Genomic DNA, 18869 nt, shown 5'->3' with positions numbered 1-18869 from the left:
GACCTCCCTCCTCCCTATCTCACCGAATCAAGAGGGGAGGGAGATGGGCGTGGAGGGAGGGAGGGAGGGCGGGCGGCTAGGAGGCGGAGGGCGGAGGGCGGAGGGCGGAGGAGGAAGAGGATGAGGAAGGGGGCTAGTTGCATCCCACTTTCACAATGGGAAAGTGAAACGCACAAGCGCACCGAACCTCTCCAGCCCTCCCCGCTTTCCTCGCTCCCCTCCGCCCGTCCCCTCCCTTCCCCTCCGCGCCTCCCCTCGAGCGCCAGCGCTGCACAGAGAGGAACTCTCCGGAGAAGGAGGGCGAGGAGGAAGCGGCACCGGAGCGCGCAGGGCTTGCCGCCGCCGCCACTGCTGCACAGGCTGCCGGAACGAGCCCGCCGCGCGCCGCCCTCCCCGCTCTCCTTCCCGGGCGAGCTGCTGGGATGGGGCGGCCGCAGGAGCCCGAGCGCGCGCAGGAGCCGCCGCCGCCCGCGTCTCAGTCGCCGCGCGCCTGAGCCGCCGTCGCCGCCGCGCGCCCTGCCCGGGGGCGGCCCCCCCAACCCCATGGAGGTCTCCCGGAGGAAGGCACCGCCGCGCCCCCAGCGCCCCGCCGCGCCTCTGCCCTTGCTTGCCTATCTGCTGGCATTCGCGGCGCCCGGCCGGGGCGCGGACGAGCCCGTGTGGCGGTCGGAGCAAGCCATCGGAGCCATCGCCGTGAGCCGGGAGGACGGCGTGTTCGTGGCGAGCGGCAGCTGCCTGGACCAGCTGGACTACAGCCTGGAGCACAGGCTCTCGCGCCTATACCGGGACCAAGCGGGCAACTGCACGGAGCCCGTCTCGCTGACGCCCCCCGCGCGGCCCCGGCCGGGGAGCAGCTTCAGCAAGCTGCTGCTGCCCTACCGCGAGGGGGCGGCCGGCCTCGGGGGGCTGCTGCTCACCGGCTGGACCTTCGACCGGGGCGCCTGCGAGGTGCGACCGCTGGGTAATCTGAGCCGCAGCTCCCTGCGCAACGGCACCGAGGTGGTGTCGTGTCACCCGCAGGGCTCGACGGCCGGCGTGGTGTACCTCGCGGGCGACACGAACAGCTGGTACCTGGCGGTGGCCGCCACCTACGTGCTGCCCGAGCCCGAGACGGCAAGCCGCTGCAACCCTGCGGCGTCCGACCGCGAAACGGCCATCGCGCTCAAGGACACGGAGGGGCGCAGCCTGGCCACGAAGGAGACGGGACGCCTCAAGCTGCGCGAGGGCGGGGGTAGCCTGCACTTCGTGGACGCCTTTCTCTGGAACGGCAGCGTCTACTTCCCCTACTACCCCTACAACTACACGAGCGGCGCCGCCACCGGCTGGCCCAGTATGGCGCGCATCGCGAAGAGCTCCGAGGTCCTGTTCCAGGGCCAGGCAGCCCTCGACTGCGGCCACGGCCACCCCGACGGCCGCCGCCTGCTGCTCTCCTCCAGCCTGGTGGAGGCCCTGGACGTTTGGGCGGGCGTGTTCAGCGCGGCCACCGGAGGGGACCAGGAGAGGCGCTCCCCCGCCACCACGGCACTCTGCCTCTTTAGGATGAGGGAGATACAGGCGCGCACCAAGACCTGCAGCTGGGACTTCGAGGCTGAGTACCACTGCGTAAGTCCTAACCCCGTGACGCTGCGGGGAGCGCTCCTGCTGCGGAGCCGCCGGCGAGGCAGAGCCGGAGGGAGAGGGTTGACCTTTACCAGGTCCCGGATTTACACAGCCCGGCGGCGGCCGCCCGACGGCCGTTGTCTTACGGTCTCCGAGACCTCGGGCTACTCTAAAGCACGGCCAGAGGTCCCCGAGGGAGTGTAAGAAGGGAGGTGGCGAGGGTAGGAGTTAGGCTCAAAACTCTGGTGGCTGCATCCCATTGCCATCCTTCTCTGTCCAAACATGGGCGCTTGTTTGGGTCTGAGCCTCGCCGCGCCGCTCCCCCGCCCTTCCCTAATCTCTTCCCCAGGTGTGTGGTCTTAGCGGGCGTGTGGCTTTGAGCCTTGCCCTCAACGGCGTTACCAAACACAGTGCCCTAGGCAGAGAAGCCCCAGAACCTAAAGGACTTGCCACACCCCAGTCTTTGTGCCCCCCATCTTCCCCCCACCAACCCCGTAACACGTGTGAGGTGGTCTGAGGAGTTGGTAGCCTGTTCGACATGGGTCAGCGCTAGCCTGGAACAGAGGCTCAGGCTTGCGGGAACAGAACCCTCAGCGTGACCCCGTGCAAGGGGGCGGGGCTGTGGCTCCGCTGAGCGTGAGCTGTGATCTCCAGCTGGGGGGAGAAGCTGAGCAGGCTGGAGGTGGCTTTGTGGGTAAAAAGCCTCGCCCTAGAGGGGAGAGCAAGAGAAAGTGTTAGGGTACTTCAGGCAGTTTCTGGGCTCCAGATTGCCCGACTAGATCGCGCGGCTCGGAGGCACCACCCTCCCAGGCAAACGGCAGAGGTTTCCCCTGGGTTCCCAGGGCAGCCACAGCTTGACTCTTGAGATTGGCATTTCTTTGACCGGAAAACAAAGCGGCGGTTCAAGAGGATTCAGTTGATGGGGATTATGGAGCCATTGTGCAGTTCTCCGTGGCCGTCTTCCTTCCAAGGCTGCTGGCACGTCAAGTCCGCATATGGCTCCTGAGAGGGGAGCCTGCTGAGCGCCTCCTTTATAACTGGACGGAAATCAGAGAGCAGAAATGAACGGCTACAGGTGTTGCCATTGTTTTGATATGAAATGCGTCAGAGAGGAAGGCGAGAAGTCTCCACCTGGAAAAACGTGTTGTGTTGGTACATTTGTTGTGTAAGCATAGAGGGGACGTTGGCTGTAAGGTATATTAATAAGTGTATGGAAAGACACTCCCCTCCCCACCCACGCAGAGCACATCTTACCAAATATTAGCCCTGTTACCCAGAAGGAAAAAACAGGTCTCTTGCAAGGCCCCTTAGAATGGTCATTTGCTTCTTCCTCCTTGCCCACTACTTGTGTACTGGGGCACACGCATAATGCCTTCATTTAGTTACTGCTATAATTATTTTAAAGCATACATAACACACAATGCTCCCTAAATGACTCCGTCTTGCTATACAAGTGTCATTTAACATTTAATATCTGTCTTTGCGAGAGCCTTCTTACGTAACAGTTCAAGTTTGGCAAAAATCATCACCTTCGACCTCTCCGTTGAAAGACTTGAAAGTAACCCCCACATATTACTTGGTGTCGAGCTTTAGGCGCACTTGGTCCCCGGGGTTAATGACAAGACAGCTCGGAGGCCCGCAGCAGGTGATAACAGTGGAAGTCCAAGCTTTGCCATCTGACAGCTGTGTAGATGTGTGGAGCCAAAACATTTCTCTTTACCGCCTTTCTCTACCCACTGGGGCCTGGAGGACTTAGTTCCCTTCCAAACCCAGCAGGCACCCTGAATGCACTCACTCAGAAGCCACATTTTGGCTTGATCAGGTGTTCCTGCTTGCACTGGGACGAGGGGAAGGGAAAGTCAGAGAGCTGTTGATCCATCTTCGCGGGGAGCTTCTGGGAGGTAGCTGCCCCTTGGAAATCAAGCAAGGGATAAACACTTGCGGCCAAAAATCTGGAATTGGAAAAAGAAATAATTAAGGTAGGTCCCTCCACAGCACGCCTTGCTGCTGCTGTTTATGGAGAGCTCCCAGTGTGCTCAGAGCTGCGGATTCTGAAAGACAGGGTCTCTACCCCCTGAGCTTGTCATCCGAGTTAAATAATATACTCCGGTTCAAACAATAGCTTGTCACAGCTGCACAGGTAGGAGCTTGGAGTCTTGCAATGATTCTTTAAGTAAATTCCTTGCTGCTCTTATGAATTAAAAAGCCTTAGTGGGATTGAATTTCAGGAGAGGTTTTGAATGAAAAAAAAAAAAGGCGGTCGTTTTGATGAAAACGCTGACAATTTTCTAATCTCTTAAATAGGCAGGTAAGAGACTTCCACAAATATTTGTGCTCTGTGCTGGCGCCACTGATTCTGCCATTGAAAGGACAGTAGCAGGTGGCAGCCCCGTTTAATGGGGTTATGGGATCAGTGTGCCCCCCTGGTTGTCACTCAGAACAATGATGTCATTGGGTTGCATTTGTTCTGTGTTTTATTTTCAGGTTTTCAGTGTGTTTTGGAAAAGGCATGCTGAATTACAGGTGCCTGAGATAGACAAAACTTGAAACACTCCAGAGGGAGCCTCAGTAGATTCTAACAGGGATTCCTCCAGAGCAGACACAGTCATTTTAACGGTAATCCACAGGCAGCAAAGCACCAGGGGCTAGATTTGCTTGCCTCCTCCCGCTACCCCTGGATGACTCGCTCTTATTTTCCATCTTCAGTCAACCATGGGTAGGAAAGTGACAGGAGCGACTGGGTTGTGTTTTCTCATTTCTTGGTTCTCTCCTTATCTCTTGTCGGCTGATTTGCTGGCCCTCAGCTTCTCCCGCTAAAGACTAATTTACAAGATGCTTGCGCAATGAGTGTGTCCTCAGCCGTTCACACGTTGGGCCGTGACTTTGTCTGTCTTGCCTCCAACTTTGAATCTCCTTTCACAACTATCGCGGGAGAGCTTCAGCCTGTGAGCGTGCCCAGGCCGCCGAATTCTGTAGACAGTCTCTAATAATCCGGCACTTCCTCATACATTACTTCTTTTGAGGCCCTCATCAAGTGTAAGGTTGATTCTCTGAGGAACACTCTCATTTACCTGATGAGGAAGCTGATCACTTAAGCAACTTGCTCAAGAGAGCAAACCAAGCGTCAGAGCCTCCAGCGTAAACCCGGGTCTCACAATATCTACTTCTGTATTCTTTCCACCACTTTGGTGCTTCAGACTTTCCCTTCAAAGTCCCCTAATTAGAGGCAGTAACCAACCTCCCCTAGGATATGGGGCTGAGGCTGGAGGGTGCCCCCTTGAAGTGTGTTTTAAAACTTAAGGTGATTTTTTTTTTATTCTATTCCATAACATATCTATGTGCTTGGGTTAACATGAAAAGTGAATGTTTCAAATGATGTACAAGTTAACTTCCTCTTGTTTCTGAACTCCTGTTACCCTTGGCATATGGTAGAAAAGAGTGTACACCTGCGTTTTGAAGTCTGATTGTTCCAGATTGTTTGGCCGCCATAGTTGGGGCCTGGGGTTGCTTGTGGTTTAAACGTGGTGGCTACCCCCTCTATAGTTACTGAGGGTGGCATGTTTCCTACTGTGTTGGCCAACAGGACTGACTCTTCTAGTTCATTCTACCACTTGTGGAGAGACACACCTGCTTCCTCCACACTCACATAATTCCAAAGCCTGACATAATTTAACTGTCATGCAGACAACCACAAAACACTCACATGCTCTCCAGCAGACAGTAACCCAAGACACTTCTAGCTACTGCATGCAGAAGTGATGTCCCAGGGCCACTCGGCAGTGACCCTTATTGACCTCAAAATCCACAGCCTTCCTGCAATGTTTATTTCTTCTTTAGTTTCTGTTATGATCCTGTCTAGCCACTTTGCAGTCTACGGACTAGATGGTGAATTTTACCCCCATACACACATGTGATATGCAAGGGAGATTTAAAAAGCCCAACAACCACTTAGAAAGAGGGAAAAGCCATCAGAGCTCCTACTGCTGGATGACTGTTATGGCCAGGCTTTGTGCTAAGCACTTCACATGCCTTATTTTTGGTTGATTCTCATAATCACCCTATGGGGCAAGGATTATAGTTTATGTTTATGATTTTATGATGAGGAATTGAGGCCTGGAGAGCTTTGATTGGTTTCCACAACTGATACATGGTAGAGGATTGAGGACCTGGGCCTGTAACACACAGCCGTGGACAGTCCAGCCTCACAGACATTGGGTTCTGGTGTCAATCCTGTCCTACATGGAGCCTGCTAGGCCCTTGCAACTGCTCTGGGATCAGCTGTTTGCTGGGCATAAGACAATAGAACAGAGAATCCTTGAGTGCCAACGGGGTTTCTGGGTCTGCATGTTTGAGCACTTGAAATTCAGACTTTGGGAGGGTTGTAGTTCCTCAGTGGTCAATTTCTAGGTAGTGCCGGCACGTTTTGTATTCAGGCTTATAAACGACCTCAGGGAGACTTACAGGACCTTAAAGGAGGGCTCCCAGCTTTTGTTCTCAGACAGAAGAACTAGCTCATAAACTAAATCCAGAAATCTCAACCTGTTAAGTCTGGGTTACAGGCGCTCCTGTCTTTGTTAGCAGCCACAGTTAAAATACAAGCCCCAGAAGGTCAGGAACCTTGTAACATTTTGTTCTCTGTTGAACCCAGAGTACCTAGCATAGCACCTTAGGAAATACTTGTTGAATTAGTAAACGGGGGATCATGTTGGGGATGCTATCTGTGGTTGGCAGCCACACTTTCCTGAACCTGGCCACCTCATACTCCCTTAACCATTGTCTTTTTCTTGGTGTCTGATGTGTTGGGGCCTCTTTCTTCCCTAGTCCGAGCCTAACTGGCATCCTCCACTCCTCTGAAATCCCCATTCATGGGGCTCACCAGGTTTCTGGTCTTGCCAATCTGGGAGTTACCTTTGACCATAGAAACCCAGCATGGTTGGCACTTCTGTGGTATAATTTAATTGCGTGATCGTGCTTTTCAGCGGACAAGGGGAGAGGGCTCTGTGCTGTAGGGCACAAAGCCCCTCAAGAACTTGTAGGGTTCTCTAGTCTCTGGACCAGCAGCATTCAGCATCACCTGGGAACTTACTAGAAATACAAACTCTTGGGCCCCAATCAGAAACTCAAGAGTAGGGTGTGGGACTGGCAATCTGTGGTTTAACAAGCTCTCCAGGTGATTCTAATATACATTCAGCTTTTAGAACCACAGCTGTAAGGTATCAGTTTCCCTTGTCGTCCACCTGAGGCACCTGGGATAAGAATTTGTGCCACTGTTTTCATTGCAGCTTTACTTAGGGTCATCTAAAGTAACCAGCTAATTCCACTACCCTTATATTCCTTATCCTCTTCTAATTGCCCAAAGGAAATACCTAGAAAAACTTCTGAAGTCTTAACTGTTTTTGAGTTTAGAGTCGGAGTCTCAAGAATCTATAGGTCATAGTTAAATTAGCTCCTTCACCCTTTCGGACAGCAGTCTATTTGCATTTCATTCCAGGATGTGGGGTGCGGGGGAAGATGTCTAGAGCCTTCTACTGTGCTGTACACCACACCAAAATTCTCTTGAAGGATCTGGTCTTTACAAAGATCAATCCTGATACCAGTTTCAATCCTAATTAGGCACGGTTGGTTGCGTGAAACAAAGATCTACATAAGCAAGCTCAAACAAGGGGATGGGGCATTTAATGGATGGAAACAGGTGGGATTAATGGAGATCTAGGACGAGAAGCAGTACTGTGCAGTGGTTGCCTGCACAGACGCGAGCCAGGTCGACTGGGACCACAGCTGCCGCTTCCCAGTTGGGTGAACTTGGGCAAATTATTTAACCTTTCTGTGCTTGTTTCTTCATCTAGAAGTAGGGGTCCTATTTGTTTCATAGGATTTGTGTCTGGATTAATGAGTTAATATGTGTGAACGCTACCTGACCTATAGTAAGTGCTGTGTATGTATTTACTATCATTACTATCATGACTATTTAGGAGTGCTAGGATGGGGCTGATACGGAGTGGGAAGGGGGTCTGGACTCCCGGCAGCGGAAAGGGGTGTAACAGCAGGAAGTGTGATGGGCGCTCATTCTAAGGTTTCGTTGTCAACATGACTTAGCGTGGCCGCTTCCCTCAGTCCTGCTACGTAGTGACCACCTCGGCTTCCTCACACATCTGCCCCTCACCCCCTCCACCTGAATGTGCCTCAGCCTGACCTGATCCCCCCGCTCTGCCTTTCAATAGCATTTAACCTTCTGCATCGCTACCAACTGGCAACAGCTTTCTATGTTATTTAGTTCAAATGACCAGGAAAGAGAGAGAATGGGGTCCAGCCCATCCTTTCACTCCAGATTATGAGCCCTCGTTCAGGGTAGGGATTCATTGCCCTTGGGGCAGGTACTGACCCCAGGTGCAGTCAGAAGAAGGAAGCCCATCATGCAGTGGTCCCCAGTAGGTGTGTGGGCGGGCTGCCTTGGAATGGGAAGGTGGAAGAGCCACACCGTGATCGCCATGTTGACTACAGCAGCATGGAATCATCTCTACCTCCCTTCAGGCTTCTCCGTGGCCTACCTCTGTCTTCCTTGAATGTGTGGTGGCACATAGCTGATGATCACTGAGGGCTGCTCAGAGAACAACCGAAGTCCGCTGGGGCACAGTCTGTAGGCATCCTGGGCCTAACTTGTTTGTGGGAGCAGGGCACGGTAGTGGGAAGATTTTTTTTTTTAATCAATTGCGCGCATAGTTTTTCTTAGCATTTTCATCAAGATAGAAAATTAATACTAATTTATATACCATCACAAAACCAAATAGAATTGTGACTTAAGTTTTACTGTTTCTGTAGTTGATGGGTTTGACTGTCTAATCAATAGTTACACGTAGTGTCTCCTCAGAGGAGTTACGAGGGGGATTTGACCCCAGCAGTCCCCACCCCACCTCTCTGGCCATGTTCTTATCGCAGAAGTCGGCAAACTTTTTCTGTAAAGGTGAGATCGTCAATATCGTGGGCTTTGCAGGCCACATACAGTCTGGGTTGCCGTTGCTCAACTCTGCCACTGAAGTGTGAAAGCAACCATAGGCAACATATAAATGAACAAGCACGGGGATGTTCCAGTAAAACTTTATGGACACAGAAATCTGAATTTCATGTATAGTTTTCACTTGTCATAAAATATTATTCTTTTGATTTTTTCCAACCATCTAAAAATGTAAAAACGATTAGCTTGGCAGGAGGTCATTCAGAAAAACAGGCAGCAGGCTAGATTTGGTCCACAGCAGGTGGTTTACCGACGCCTGCTGTAACAGAAGGGGCGAGAGTAAAACAAACCTTCACGTTGCCCTAAGACATCGTGAGAGGTTTAGCAAAAAGGTGGTGCAGAAACCCCAAGAAGGAGTGTCCCACTCAGCGTGGGAGGACCTGGGAGGCTTCAGAGAGGTGATGCTGGAGCTGTGGCTTAAAGCCAAGTAGAAGAGGCAAGAAAGGGAGTTCCAGAGACAGGGCACAGCTTGTGCACAAGAGGGAAGTTGAATAAGCTTGTGAACCGCAGGTAGCTCACCCTGGCTGGGGAGTGTCCAGAAATGAGCATGCAGGGCCAGATGGCAAAGGGCTTAATAAGACTGGCCAAGATGGCTGGATTTTATCCTGATGGTCAGTTGTTTTCAGACTTTCTAAACCTGGGCTTTAAATCTTAAACCAGAGGCTCAGTATGAGAAAAAGGCTAATAAATCATCATTGACCTGCTGTTCTGGGTGAGGCCGTTGCCAAGTGCCGGGGCTCAGGGTGAAGCAGGGGTGGGGAGGTTCCCAGAATCCTGCAGCTTGCCCTCCCCCCACCCCCTGCCTGTCCCTGTGGCATCTCAGAGGAACTTCTGGGACTCTGCTGAGCAGGGTGTGAAAGCCATGGCCCATGGCTGATGGAGGACAGCAGCAGGGCTCTAGGCAGACATGATCTGATTGTGTTCTAGAGAGATCACTCAGAAGAATGGATGAGGCAAGATGAGAGGCAAAACCGCTGATTAGAAGGACCAGCAAATACTTCTTGAGTTCCTACTATGTGCCAAGCACTGTGAGGAAATATTTGTACCAATGATCAACAGAGTAGACAATAAACATGCAGCAGATAGAGAGGTTATTTTTATATTAAAATGATAGCTAGCACTCCTAGAGCACTCACTTCGCACCAGGTATTGTCCTAAGTCAGCACTTTACCAATATGAACTCGTTTAATCCTCACCACGACTTTATGAGATGGGTAATGTCATTACTTCCACTTTACAGATGAGAGAATTAAGGCCCAGGCTGAGATGGGGGCCCTGAGAGAAATAACAGGACGTAAGAGAGCTGTGTTAGTTGAGGTGTTGGGGAAAGTTCTCTTTAAGGAGGTTGTGCGGCCACCAGGAAGATGAGAAGGGATAGCTGTACACGTCCCCAAGGGGAACTGAGGAGCAGTGCAGGGCCTCGAAAGGGGAAATGACTTGGTCATTCTGGAGAAGCAAAGGCTAGTGTGGTCGAGTTAGGGAGGTGGAGAGGGGAGAGTGTCGGGGAAAGAGGTTGGGGAAGGAAGCGGCAGCGGATCCTGTAGTCCTGCTGGGCAGTGGGAAGGAGCTTGTATTTTTTTCTGAAAGCTTAGAAGAGCCTTTGAAGGGAAGCGACACCACTGGATTTGAATTCCTAAATAAATGGCTGCCCTTTGGGGCATGAATGAGAGATTGGCCCCAGCAGAGGCAGGGGGCTCTCGAAGTAGTCCAGGTGAGAAATAACGTTGCCTTGGTCTAGAGCAGTGGCCGCAAGGAACGTGGAGAGAAAGAGATGGATTGCGTGGGCTGCAGTAATCCAAGTGAGCGTGTTGGAGACCTGAACTGAGGTGGTGGCAGTGCAGGTGGAGAGGAGGGGTTCAATGAAATAGCTTTTTAAGGTGTAGAATTGAGAGGTGATGGTGACCAATTAGTTTAATTTTCGTCGAGTTTTAGATATCTTTGGGACCCCCCAGAAAGGGCCATTAAGCAAGCGGTTGGCCAGGAACTGAGGAATTGGGGATCCACTCTGTCAGCCTCTATGGAATGCCAGCTGTGGGCCAGGCTGTGTGTTGGGCTCAACACGGTGCCATTGGGGCTGTAAGCGCCTTGAGGGGAGTGGCCAGGGGCGTCTCATCAGTGTTTCCCAGGCATCCAGAATGCCGTCTACTGCACGGTGGGCCCTCAGTAAGGATTTGTTGAACTGGAAGGAAGGTGCTCTCCATCTAGTGGAGAAGATGTGGTTATGGCGTGGAGAAGATGTGGTTATGGCGTGGAGAAGATGTGGTTATGGCGTGGAGAAGATGTGGTTATGGCTCGGCGAGATAAGAGCTTCCAAGAGGAGCCCAAGCCCCTGGAGCTGTGTTTATAGGAGGAATAAAAGCCAGGTAGCCTAAAGAGAGGGGAGTTTCCCTGTGACTCCCTCACCAATGAGGCCAGATTCCTGGTCTTTCCCTCCAGCCTGGTCTTGGAAGAGTCTACTCGAGAAGGATATTCTCTAACACATCAACTGTTCCTAATTATTCTGCACTGACGTCCTTCTGAGATTCCTTTGCCATCGGCGAGCAATCTTAGAAATTGGATTCCACGTGCTGGTCCTTGCTCCTCTGAGGCATCAGGAGGGCTAGGTGGCCCAGAGCAGCTGGTAGTTACAGGTGTCACCCAGTCTCAGTCTCCTGGGCTTAGCAACATCTCTGTGCCCCTCCCTCCCACGGAGCCCTTGTGCTGTGGACCTCTGGGGAAGCCTGTAGCTCCCTCCTCAGAGCAGTGGTTTTAAACACATAAAATAAAAAGAGAGAGTTGCAAAATGAACCAATTATATTGATCTACAGATATATCAAAATGTTTTTTCCAATTTGAAATAGAGTAATATATCTTAGCACATTTAAATAGCAAGACCTAGCAGCGGTAACTACCATCATTGCAAAGTAGCGATAAGGACAAACGGTATTTTGAGATACCTGCAACAACTATAAAATGATATGAAAATATCTGATTTCTTTTGATGACAGAGTCACAGGTTCAGTTAATATGACTCTGGTCTGCATTCATAATTAAATGAAATGCTGAATTTCAGTCAGAGTTTGCTAAAATAGGATTTTTTTCTCATCTGGTTTCATGGATTCCCAGAATTCTTTGCAGGAACTGTGGATGTCAGTGCGGTCCCCACTCCAAGCACTCATTCCGTTATTGTGTGTGTCAGAAAGCCAATGACAAGATGCTGCATTTTGTTTCAAAACTCATTTGATTGGCTTAGTTTGACAATAGGGAGTTCAGTCCCACCTGGATTTTTACAGGTCAGGCACTTGGCCAAGAGCCAAGTCCTCCATAAATGGACTGGATGGAGCAGGTGGGTGGGTGGAGAAGCCTCAGAAAGGTTAAGTGACTGCTTAGAGACAGCTCATAAGTCATAGAGCTTGAACTTGAACCCACATTTTTCTTTACCCTAAATCTCTTGTTCTTTCTACTCTTCCATGCTACCACTTTGTTATTCAATATTTCTATTTTAAAGAGTTAGCCAAATGCAACAGTTCACAGGTTATGCTGTTCTAAACATGGGACAAGAACAGTGCTATTATTCTTCACTTTGGTTAGAGGATACGAAAATACCTAAAGTATTTTGTTTACTTAGAGCCTCATTTTAAGTACACTGAGTCTATAGACTGTCTATAGGTGGAGATGGCAAAAGACCTAGGAACTGTCTTTTGCAAACTGTCAGTGAACTATGGATGTGAAATTTAGAGAAGGCCAAGCTACATGGCAGCAGATGTGGGGTAGTTTAGTATTGTTCCCCAAGGCAGAACCAAGGCCCAGTGCTTGCAAGGGACAAATTTTGTAATGAACTTTTGTAGAACTTTGTAATGATTAGACCTACTTAGCAATGTACCAGGGTTGCCTGGTGAGATATTGACTGAAAGCATTCGAATACTGATCCGTGTATTCGTTCATTCATTCAATAAATGTTTATTGACAGCTAACAACATGCCAGATGCTGAGGTGTATGCTGCAGAGTGTAGAGTAAGATAAACTATTGTAGAGCTTAGAGTCTACCGGGAGATAGACATTAAATAAAAAAATTTAAAGCACTGTAATTATAATTATTTTCAAGGAAACAAATGGAATATTATGATTCAGAATAACTACTGGCATAGGGATAGGATGATCTATAGTCATGTGTCCATGAGGAGGTGACATTGAACTTGAAACCTGAAAGAGTTAAAAAAAAAAAAAAAGTCTACAAGGTGTGAAGAGAGGGGAGGTAGCAGAAGTAGCATATGCAAAGGCCCTGAGGTAGAAAGATGGGAACATGTTAAAGAGTCTGAAAGAAAGACACTGTGGGAGCTGAAGCAGAGTGAAGGAAAAGAGTGACAAGGGATGAGTTTGAAGAAGTAGGCAGGGACCAGATCAGATAGGACCTGGGGAAGCATTTGGGTTTAATTCTAAGCGTGATAGAAAGCCGTTGAAGACTTTTAGTCAAAGAAGTAACGTGGCCTACTTTATACGTTAAAGAATCACTCTGGCTACTGGATGGAGAATAGATTGTAGGTTGAAAGAGAGAAACCAGGAGGCTCTTGCTGTAGATCAGGAGTGAGATGATGGGGGCTTGGACTGGGTGGAAACCATGGAGATGGAGAAGATAGATGTAAGATTGCTGGGAAATTCAGCTGAGATTTTTCAGGTATTGGGTGTGGGGACTGATGGAAAGAGAGGAGCTGAGGGTGGATGTTGGTACCAATCACCATGATGGGGAAGATAGGGAGGGAGAGAGTTGGAGGGAAGAAATGTCTAGATAATCATTTTCTAGCAACTCTGAAATCTTGGGAGCGATTCCACAGGTTCTCAAAGAAGAGGATGCCATTTATTTAGAGGGTATTTAGCAGTGCGAGAGAGGGAGGTTTTGCAGAAGTTAAAATGATGGGGGGGGCACTACTGGTATTCTTGGGCAGGTGTCAGAGATGCTAAAAGTCCTGCATCATGGAGGACAGCCCCCATAGTGAAGAAATATCCCATCTAGAATGCCAGTAGCTTCCTCATGGAAGAACATGGTTGAACTGTGTCTCTTCCAACTCTAAGAATCTAGGAGAATGCATTTTTTTACACTATCAGCAATTCATATATTTTTGTGAATTGTTCGAGTCAGGTTGTCTTTTTGTAGGTAATTGACTGAAAGTAGCCACATGGAGGGGATGGAGATTTAGGTGGGGGATGGAGTGTAAAGCAGGAAAAAGGAAGGATAGATCTTGGAGAGTGGGACTTTGGCAGTAGGAAGGCCTGGGAGGTTGGAGGACACTGGGGCCTTGGAGGGAGGGAAGCAGGTGGAAGAGCCCGTGGGAGGATGTGAAATACAGACCTCACCACTTTGCATGTTCCCCGTGGCTCAGCTGCACGCCCCCCATGCTTGCCTGGTATAGAGGCTGCCCAGGTATGTCCCTAAACTTCCCTTCTTTATTCCTCCTGCACACTTTGAACTTTTCCTTTGGATCATTTGAGTCCCCAAGGTTAATTCTTCCTTCAGATCGTCAGATGCCGTAAAGTTAGAACCCGATCAGTGCGGTATACTCTAGAAGAATAAGGAAAAGCGACAGGCGCCTTAACGGCCAAGAAAATCACTATCTACCTTGGGCGAATAGTTGTTCTTTCCATTCTCTAGCTTGATAAAGATAGTTTTCCAATCATTTCCACACACATGATTTCATTTGGGCCTCACGACAATGCTAATAGACAGGGCGTGTGTATTATTGGGTCCATTTTACAGATTCGGTTATTGATGTTCAGGGACTTGCCCAAATCAAGCAGCCTGTCAGGGACGGAGCAGGGCCAGATCTTGGGCATAGGACTCCTGCTGAGGTTTCCTAACTGCAAGTAGGCCCCTGGGTAAGTAATGATGAAGAAACTGCTTCCCTTAAGTGTATGCCAAAGAGGAATAGACTACAAAATTAACTGCCCGAGAGGCTTTTTATCGATGTGTAAGAAGTTCCAGTTGGTATTTGCCCTGGCCCCATAAAGAAAACCCCAAATGAGGGAGTCCTTTCATCACCTTGGGGGATCAAAGACTTGACTTTTGCTGTCTCCCCAACACTTGAGGGGCCACTTTTGTGCACATTTCCTCCAGCTGTTCCCACAATAGCTGCAGCGTGGCTGTGAGCGGCTGTGTGATCCTTGCTGAGTCAGGCCATCTTCCACGTGGTAGGGGCGGGGCCACGTGGTACTCAAATCCAGAGCGTGCCATTCACACCCTAGAGTTCATGGCTGGTGCCCCCTGGAATTGGGCAGTGCACGCTGGGGGGTGTTTATGGTCAATGAAAGATTTATGAAGGAGCTACAAGGAGGTCAAGCTGTTTCCCTTGTGATGTGCCCAGTATTCCCTGAATACTCTCTCTCACACACACACACACCCAGCACTCACCCCTTCCCAGTAGCCTTGGTTCCGCTTTGGTGTGTCAAGCCCAAGGCTCTCTCTTTTTTAGCCCAAACATCATTTGAGACAAGGTAGCTTTTTCCTCAAACTGAAAAAAGTTTCCCTCTGAGAGCGGGCTCAAGTGTAGGCGGGACGTGTGGTTAGACACGGCAGGCAGGAGACACAGAGTGACAACTCTGAGGGAACCAAGAAAGCCCAAAGGGGAGACAAGGTTTAGAGCTAAATCAAGATCGGATTTTGTCGCGGGATGCAGAACTGGCAAAGGCATCATTACAAGGCATTAACCTTGTTACACACAGAAGAACAAGCAGAGGCCTGAATTCAGAAATAAATTACACGTAATAAACTAGACAGAATAGGCTGAGAGCAACATTAGTGATTATGCCTTAAAGGGAGAGAAGGGCATGATAGAAAATAGGCCAAAAAAAAAAAGAGTGAAAATAATCTCTGGACACAGGGGGCCGACTGCACTATTTTCTCCCTTTTTCTACTTGGCTCCCCAGGTATTAATTTCACTTTTGTGAGCAGGTTTCTCTGGAGCCTGTCTTTCTTTTGTTTGCATTTGCTGAAATGAGCAAAAGGAAGCCATTCAGAGGGTTCCTTTTTCCATTCACAGGGACCTGTCCATTTCTGTGTGTTTCCAGCACAAAAGAAGCCATTTCCATTCAGCCAGAGCAGCCCTTCGAGTTTACTTGAGGTCCAAGCCCGCGCTTTCCTATTTTCTTCCAGGCTCGCTGTTGTAATTGGCTACACAATCCTGACCGTGGCCAGGATCCTCCAGGGTGAGAGGAACAAGCGCTTGGCCGGTTCCTGGTCCTTTGTAGCTGAGGAAAAGCTAGAGTCTAGTGCCATGTCCCCAGCCATGACTCTCATTTCTTACACAGGGACTTGCTTTGCGTTGCAGGCAATTAGCAGTGGCTTAAACCATAACATCATTGTTAGTAAAAAGTTTAAAGCTTGGAAGTCTGAGCTCAGTGGTGTCCTCAGGAGCTGAGGGTCTTTTGTCCTTCCCTTGCACCGATCTGTTGGTTTTCATCCTCCATCTTGAATGTCATGGAAGCAAAAATGGCTGTCACCACTCTGCACGGGGAGCCTCACATCACAGATTCCGAAGGGAGGAAGTGAGGGAAGAGGGGCAAATGAGTTCTCCTCAAGAGCCTCCTCTTATCAAGGAGGAAGCTTATTCCCAGAAGCTCCTCCAGTGGATTTCTTGCATCTCACAGACCCAAACTGGGCCACATGGCCACCCCTAGCTCTAAGGGGTAGGAAAGCAAGTACCAGGCAACGGGGAATGGGATTACTGTGTGGCTTAGACTAATCATGGTTTCCCGGGCTTGGGTTTATTGCTACCTGAACAAAATTAGGGTTTTGTGGCCAAGGAGGAGGTGGGCATAACTGCCACAGGGGTGGCATCAACCGTTTGTGTTTTTAAATAAGGTCATGATCGCACACATGGACTGTGTGTTACTCTGTGCCAGACGCTGTTCTTCTAAGCTTTACCTGGGCTTGTGTCTTAACTCATTCAGTCCTCATGCTGAGTCTATGACATAAATGCTGCTGTCGTCACTTCCATTGCATAGAGGAGGAAACTGAGTCACAGAGAAGCTAAATAATGTGCACAAAATTAGTTAGAACGTGACAGAGCCAGGACCGAAAGCCTGGAGGTCCGGCTCACTACCCTATGCTATCCTTATTGAGTCGGAGTATTATAAAATATTCCAAGCAGCACACAGTAAGTGCAAGTTACTAATAATAATAGCAGCTAGCATGTATCAACATGTTATTATTACTGCCATCATTATTATCTCTCCCTCATAACTACCCTACCGATCAGACACCATTGGCCTTATTCACAGCTGAGAAGGCCAATCCCAGCAGGTTCGATAAATTGCCCACATCACCCAGGGGATGAGAACCAAGCTTGAATGCAAACCTAACTTCTCTGACCCCTAGTCCCAGGTGGTTTGTTCTATGCCACCAGCTCTCAAATTCGGGAACATTGATTTAATGGCCCTACTACTAACCCATGCTATTGATCCAGGACTTAATTTGGAAAACTTCAATTACTGAGAAACAGTCGGAAGCCAGGGAAGGAGGCTAGAGAGGATGGGACAGTAATTTAGAAGCAATTTTCTCCTTGTTCTTCTTCGGCTTTTGAGCCACGTCTGGGATTTTTTGGAGTCAGTCTTTCACAAACAGAATATCTTCATCCCACCTTAGCCAAGGCTAACTGTGATGTCACGGTTCTTAGCTAATCTAAATAGCTACAGTTATTAAGCACCTACTGTATACCAGACGTGGGAGGACACTATCCCATTTGGTCCTTGTGGATGGATAATCAACAGTCCACAGTCATTACTCTGTCTGTGTCGTGGGATGAGGGAAAACGGAGTCCTCCAGCCAAGGATAGTGGTGTTAGAACATTCCAGATGCCCGGGCAGAGATGACGTCCAGTTCTCTGAGTTAAGCACTTCTGAGATGCTCAAATATTTAATAAAAAGAAGAGGCGTGGTCAGCCGATTTTAAGTTTGAACAATTCTGGTTTTATTTTAAAGCAAGATGTGTGGTGTGGGTTTTTTTTTTTTTACATCTAAAGGTCACCGACTTTTCTTTTTTTCTGCTCATGGTCACGAGGCATCCTTACCTAAACAGTGATCTATTGTTCTGATTCTTAGACCCACAGAGATTTTTTTTCTCAGCTTCATTTTAACAGGACAGTTCCTCATCTTCCCCGACTGTATGAAAAGTATATTTTTAACAGGAAAAAAAAAATCTCCAATGGGTTTTCTAAAAATCTTCTTAAACTGAGTTCACTATGGAATACTGTATGCAAATAAGCCACGTTCTCTTAGGTTATGACATCTTTTCCTTGAGCAGAGATCACGACATTGGCGAAATCCTTGCCAGCATGTCTTTTCCTCCCAGCGTAACTTCAACAAAGAAATGTAGACGGCACTTTAAAGGCTTCAGAAATCAATTTAGTCCATGAATCCATTTAGTGTAGATGTTAATGAAACTTGGTGGGTTTAAAAATAATGAATATTTAATAAGACATAAATTGAAAGACATAAACACTGTCGGCAGTAATATAATGAGGTTAATAAGTCTTAGCCTCCCCCTTCCTACCTCTCCCCTCTCCAAACGGGGCAGTTTTAGGAGTTGCGGTGATGCTTACAGAAGTTTGCTGGCTCTCCTATTGGTTGAAGCGTAGATGTGCCTTCGCCAACCTTAGTACAGTTGGGAACCAAACTCTGGCAGATAAAGTATGCTATCGCACTGTGTTCAGTAGCTGCAGAAGGCAACGACTCTTTCTAGCTCCTATCTTCCAGAGATTTGTGTAACAAACTCGGTTTCCTGTCGTTGAAAGCAGGAAGCAGCAGGAAGCACTTCATGCCTTTAAACAAGGAAGAAAAAGACATTTTGGTCGACACGCTGTCTGCTCTGGATTTGAAGAGGGGCTTTATTTAATGATCAGGAGTGAGCATGTGATTCCATGTGCTCAGAACCTCAGACCGTTTAAATGCCTTCAGGTTGAGAGTTAGGCTTTCCATTTCTTCTTCAAGAACATCAGCACCGGGTCCAGCCCTTGTGCTTGGTTCCTCTTTAGCCCTGCGGCTCTGTCTTACCTACCATCCATGACTCTGTCTTTCCCTCTTTGCCCTCTGAATGACCTACCCTGTCTTTGGGCTCACACACTGCACTCTTCTTGTAAATCCAGAGTCCCTCCTCTCTGCCGTCACACCCAGTAGGATGGTCCGTCTCACATCTCTGGAAGTGGCTTGTTTAACCTCACAGAAGCCAAACCCTTGTTAAAATAAATTTCAGCCTGATCCTGCAAACAGCCATGTATAAGACTGTCTCCCT

At 49.0% G+C, this 18869-nt stretch overlaps 1 protein-coding gene across 1 annotated transcript in view; it reads left to right on the top strand.

Moving 5' to 3' along the window:
* The first annotated feature begins 543 nt into the window (after positions 1–543).
* PLXNC1 (plexin C1) overlaps positions 544–18869 on the top strand; it is a 141975-nt gene continuing 123649 nt past the window's right edge. The window contains exon 1 of the mRNA XM_060165098.1: positions 544–1602. Coding sequence (XP_060021081.1) covers positions 544–1602 — 1059 coding nt within the window. The remainder of the gene's footprint in view (positions 1603–18869) is intronic.

This window comes from Lagenorhynchus albirostris, chromosome 11 (genome assembly GCF_949774975.1).
Source record: "Lagenorhynchus albirostris chromosome 11, mLagAlb1.1, whole genome shotgun sequence".
Taxonomy (NCBI): Eukaryota; Metazoa; Chordata; class Mammalia; order Artiodactyla; family Delphinidae; genus Lagenorhynchus; species Lagenorhynchus albirostris.
Note: the sequence above shows the minus strand (reverse complement) of the source record. Positions and strands in the feature narration are given on the sequence as shown.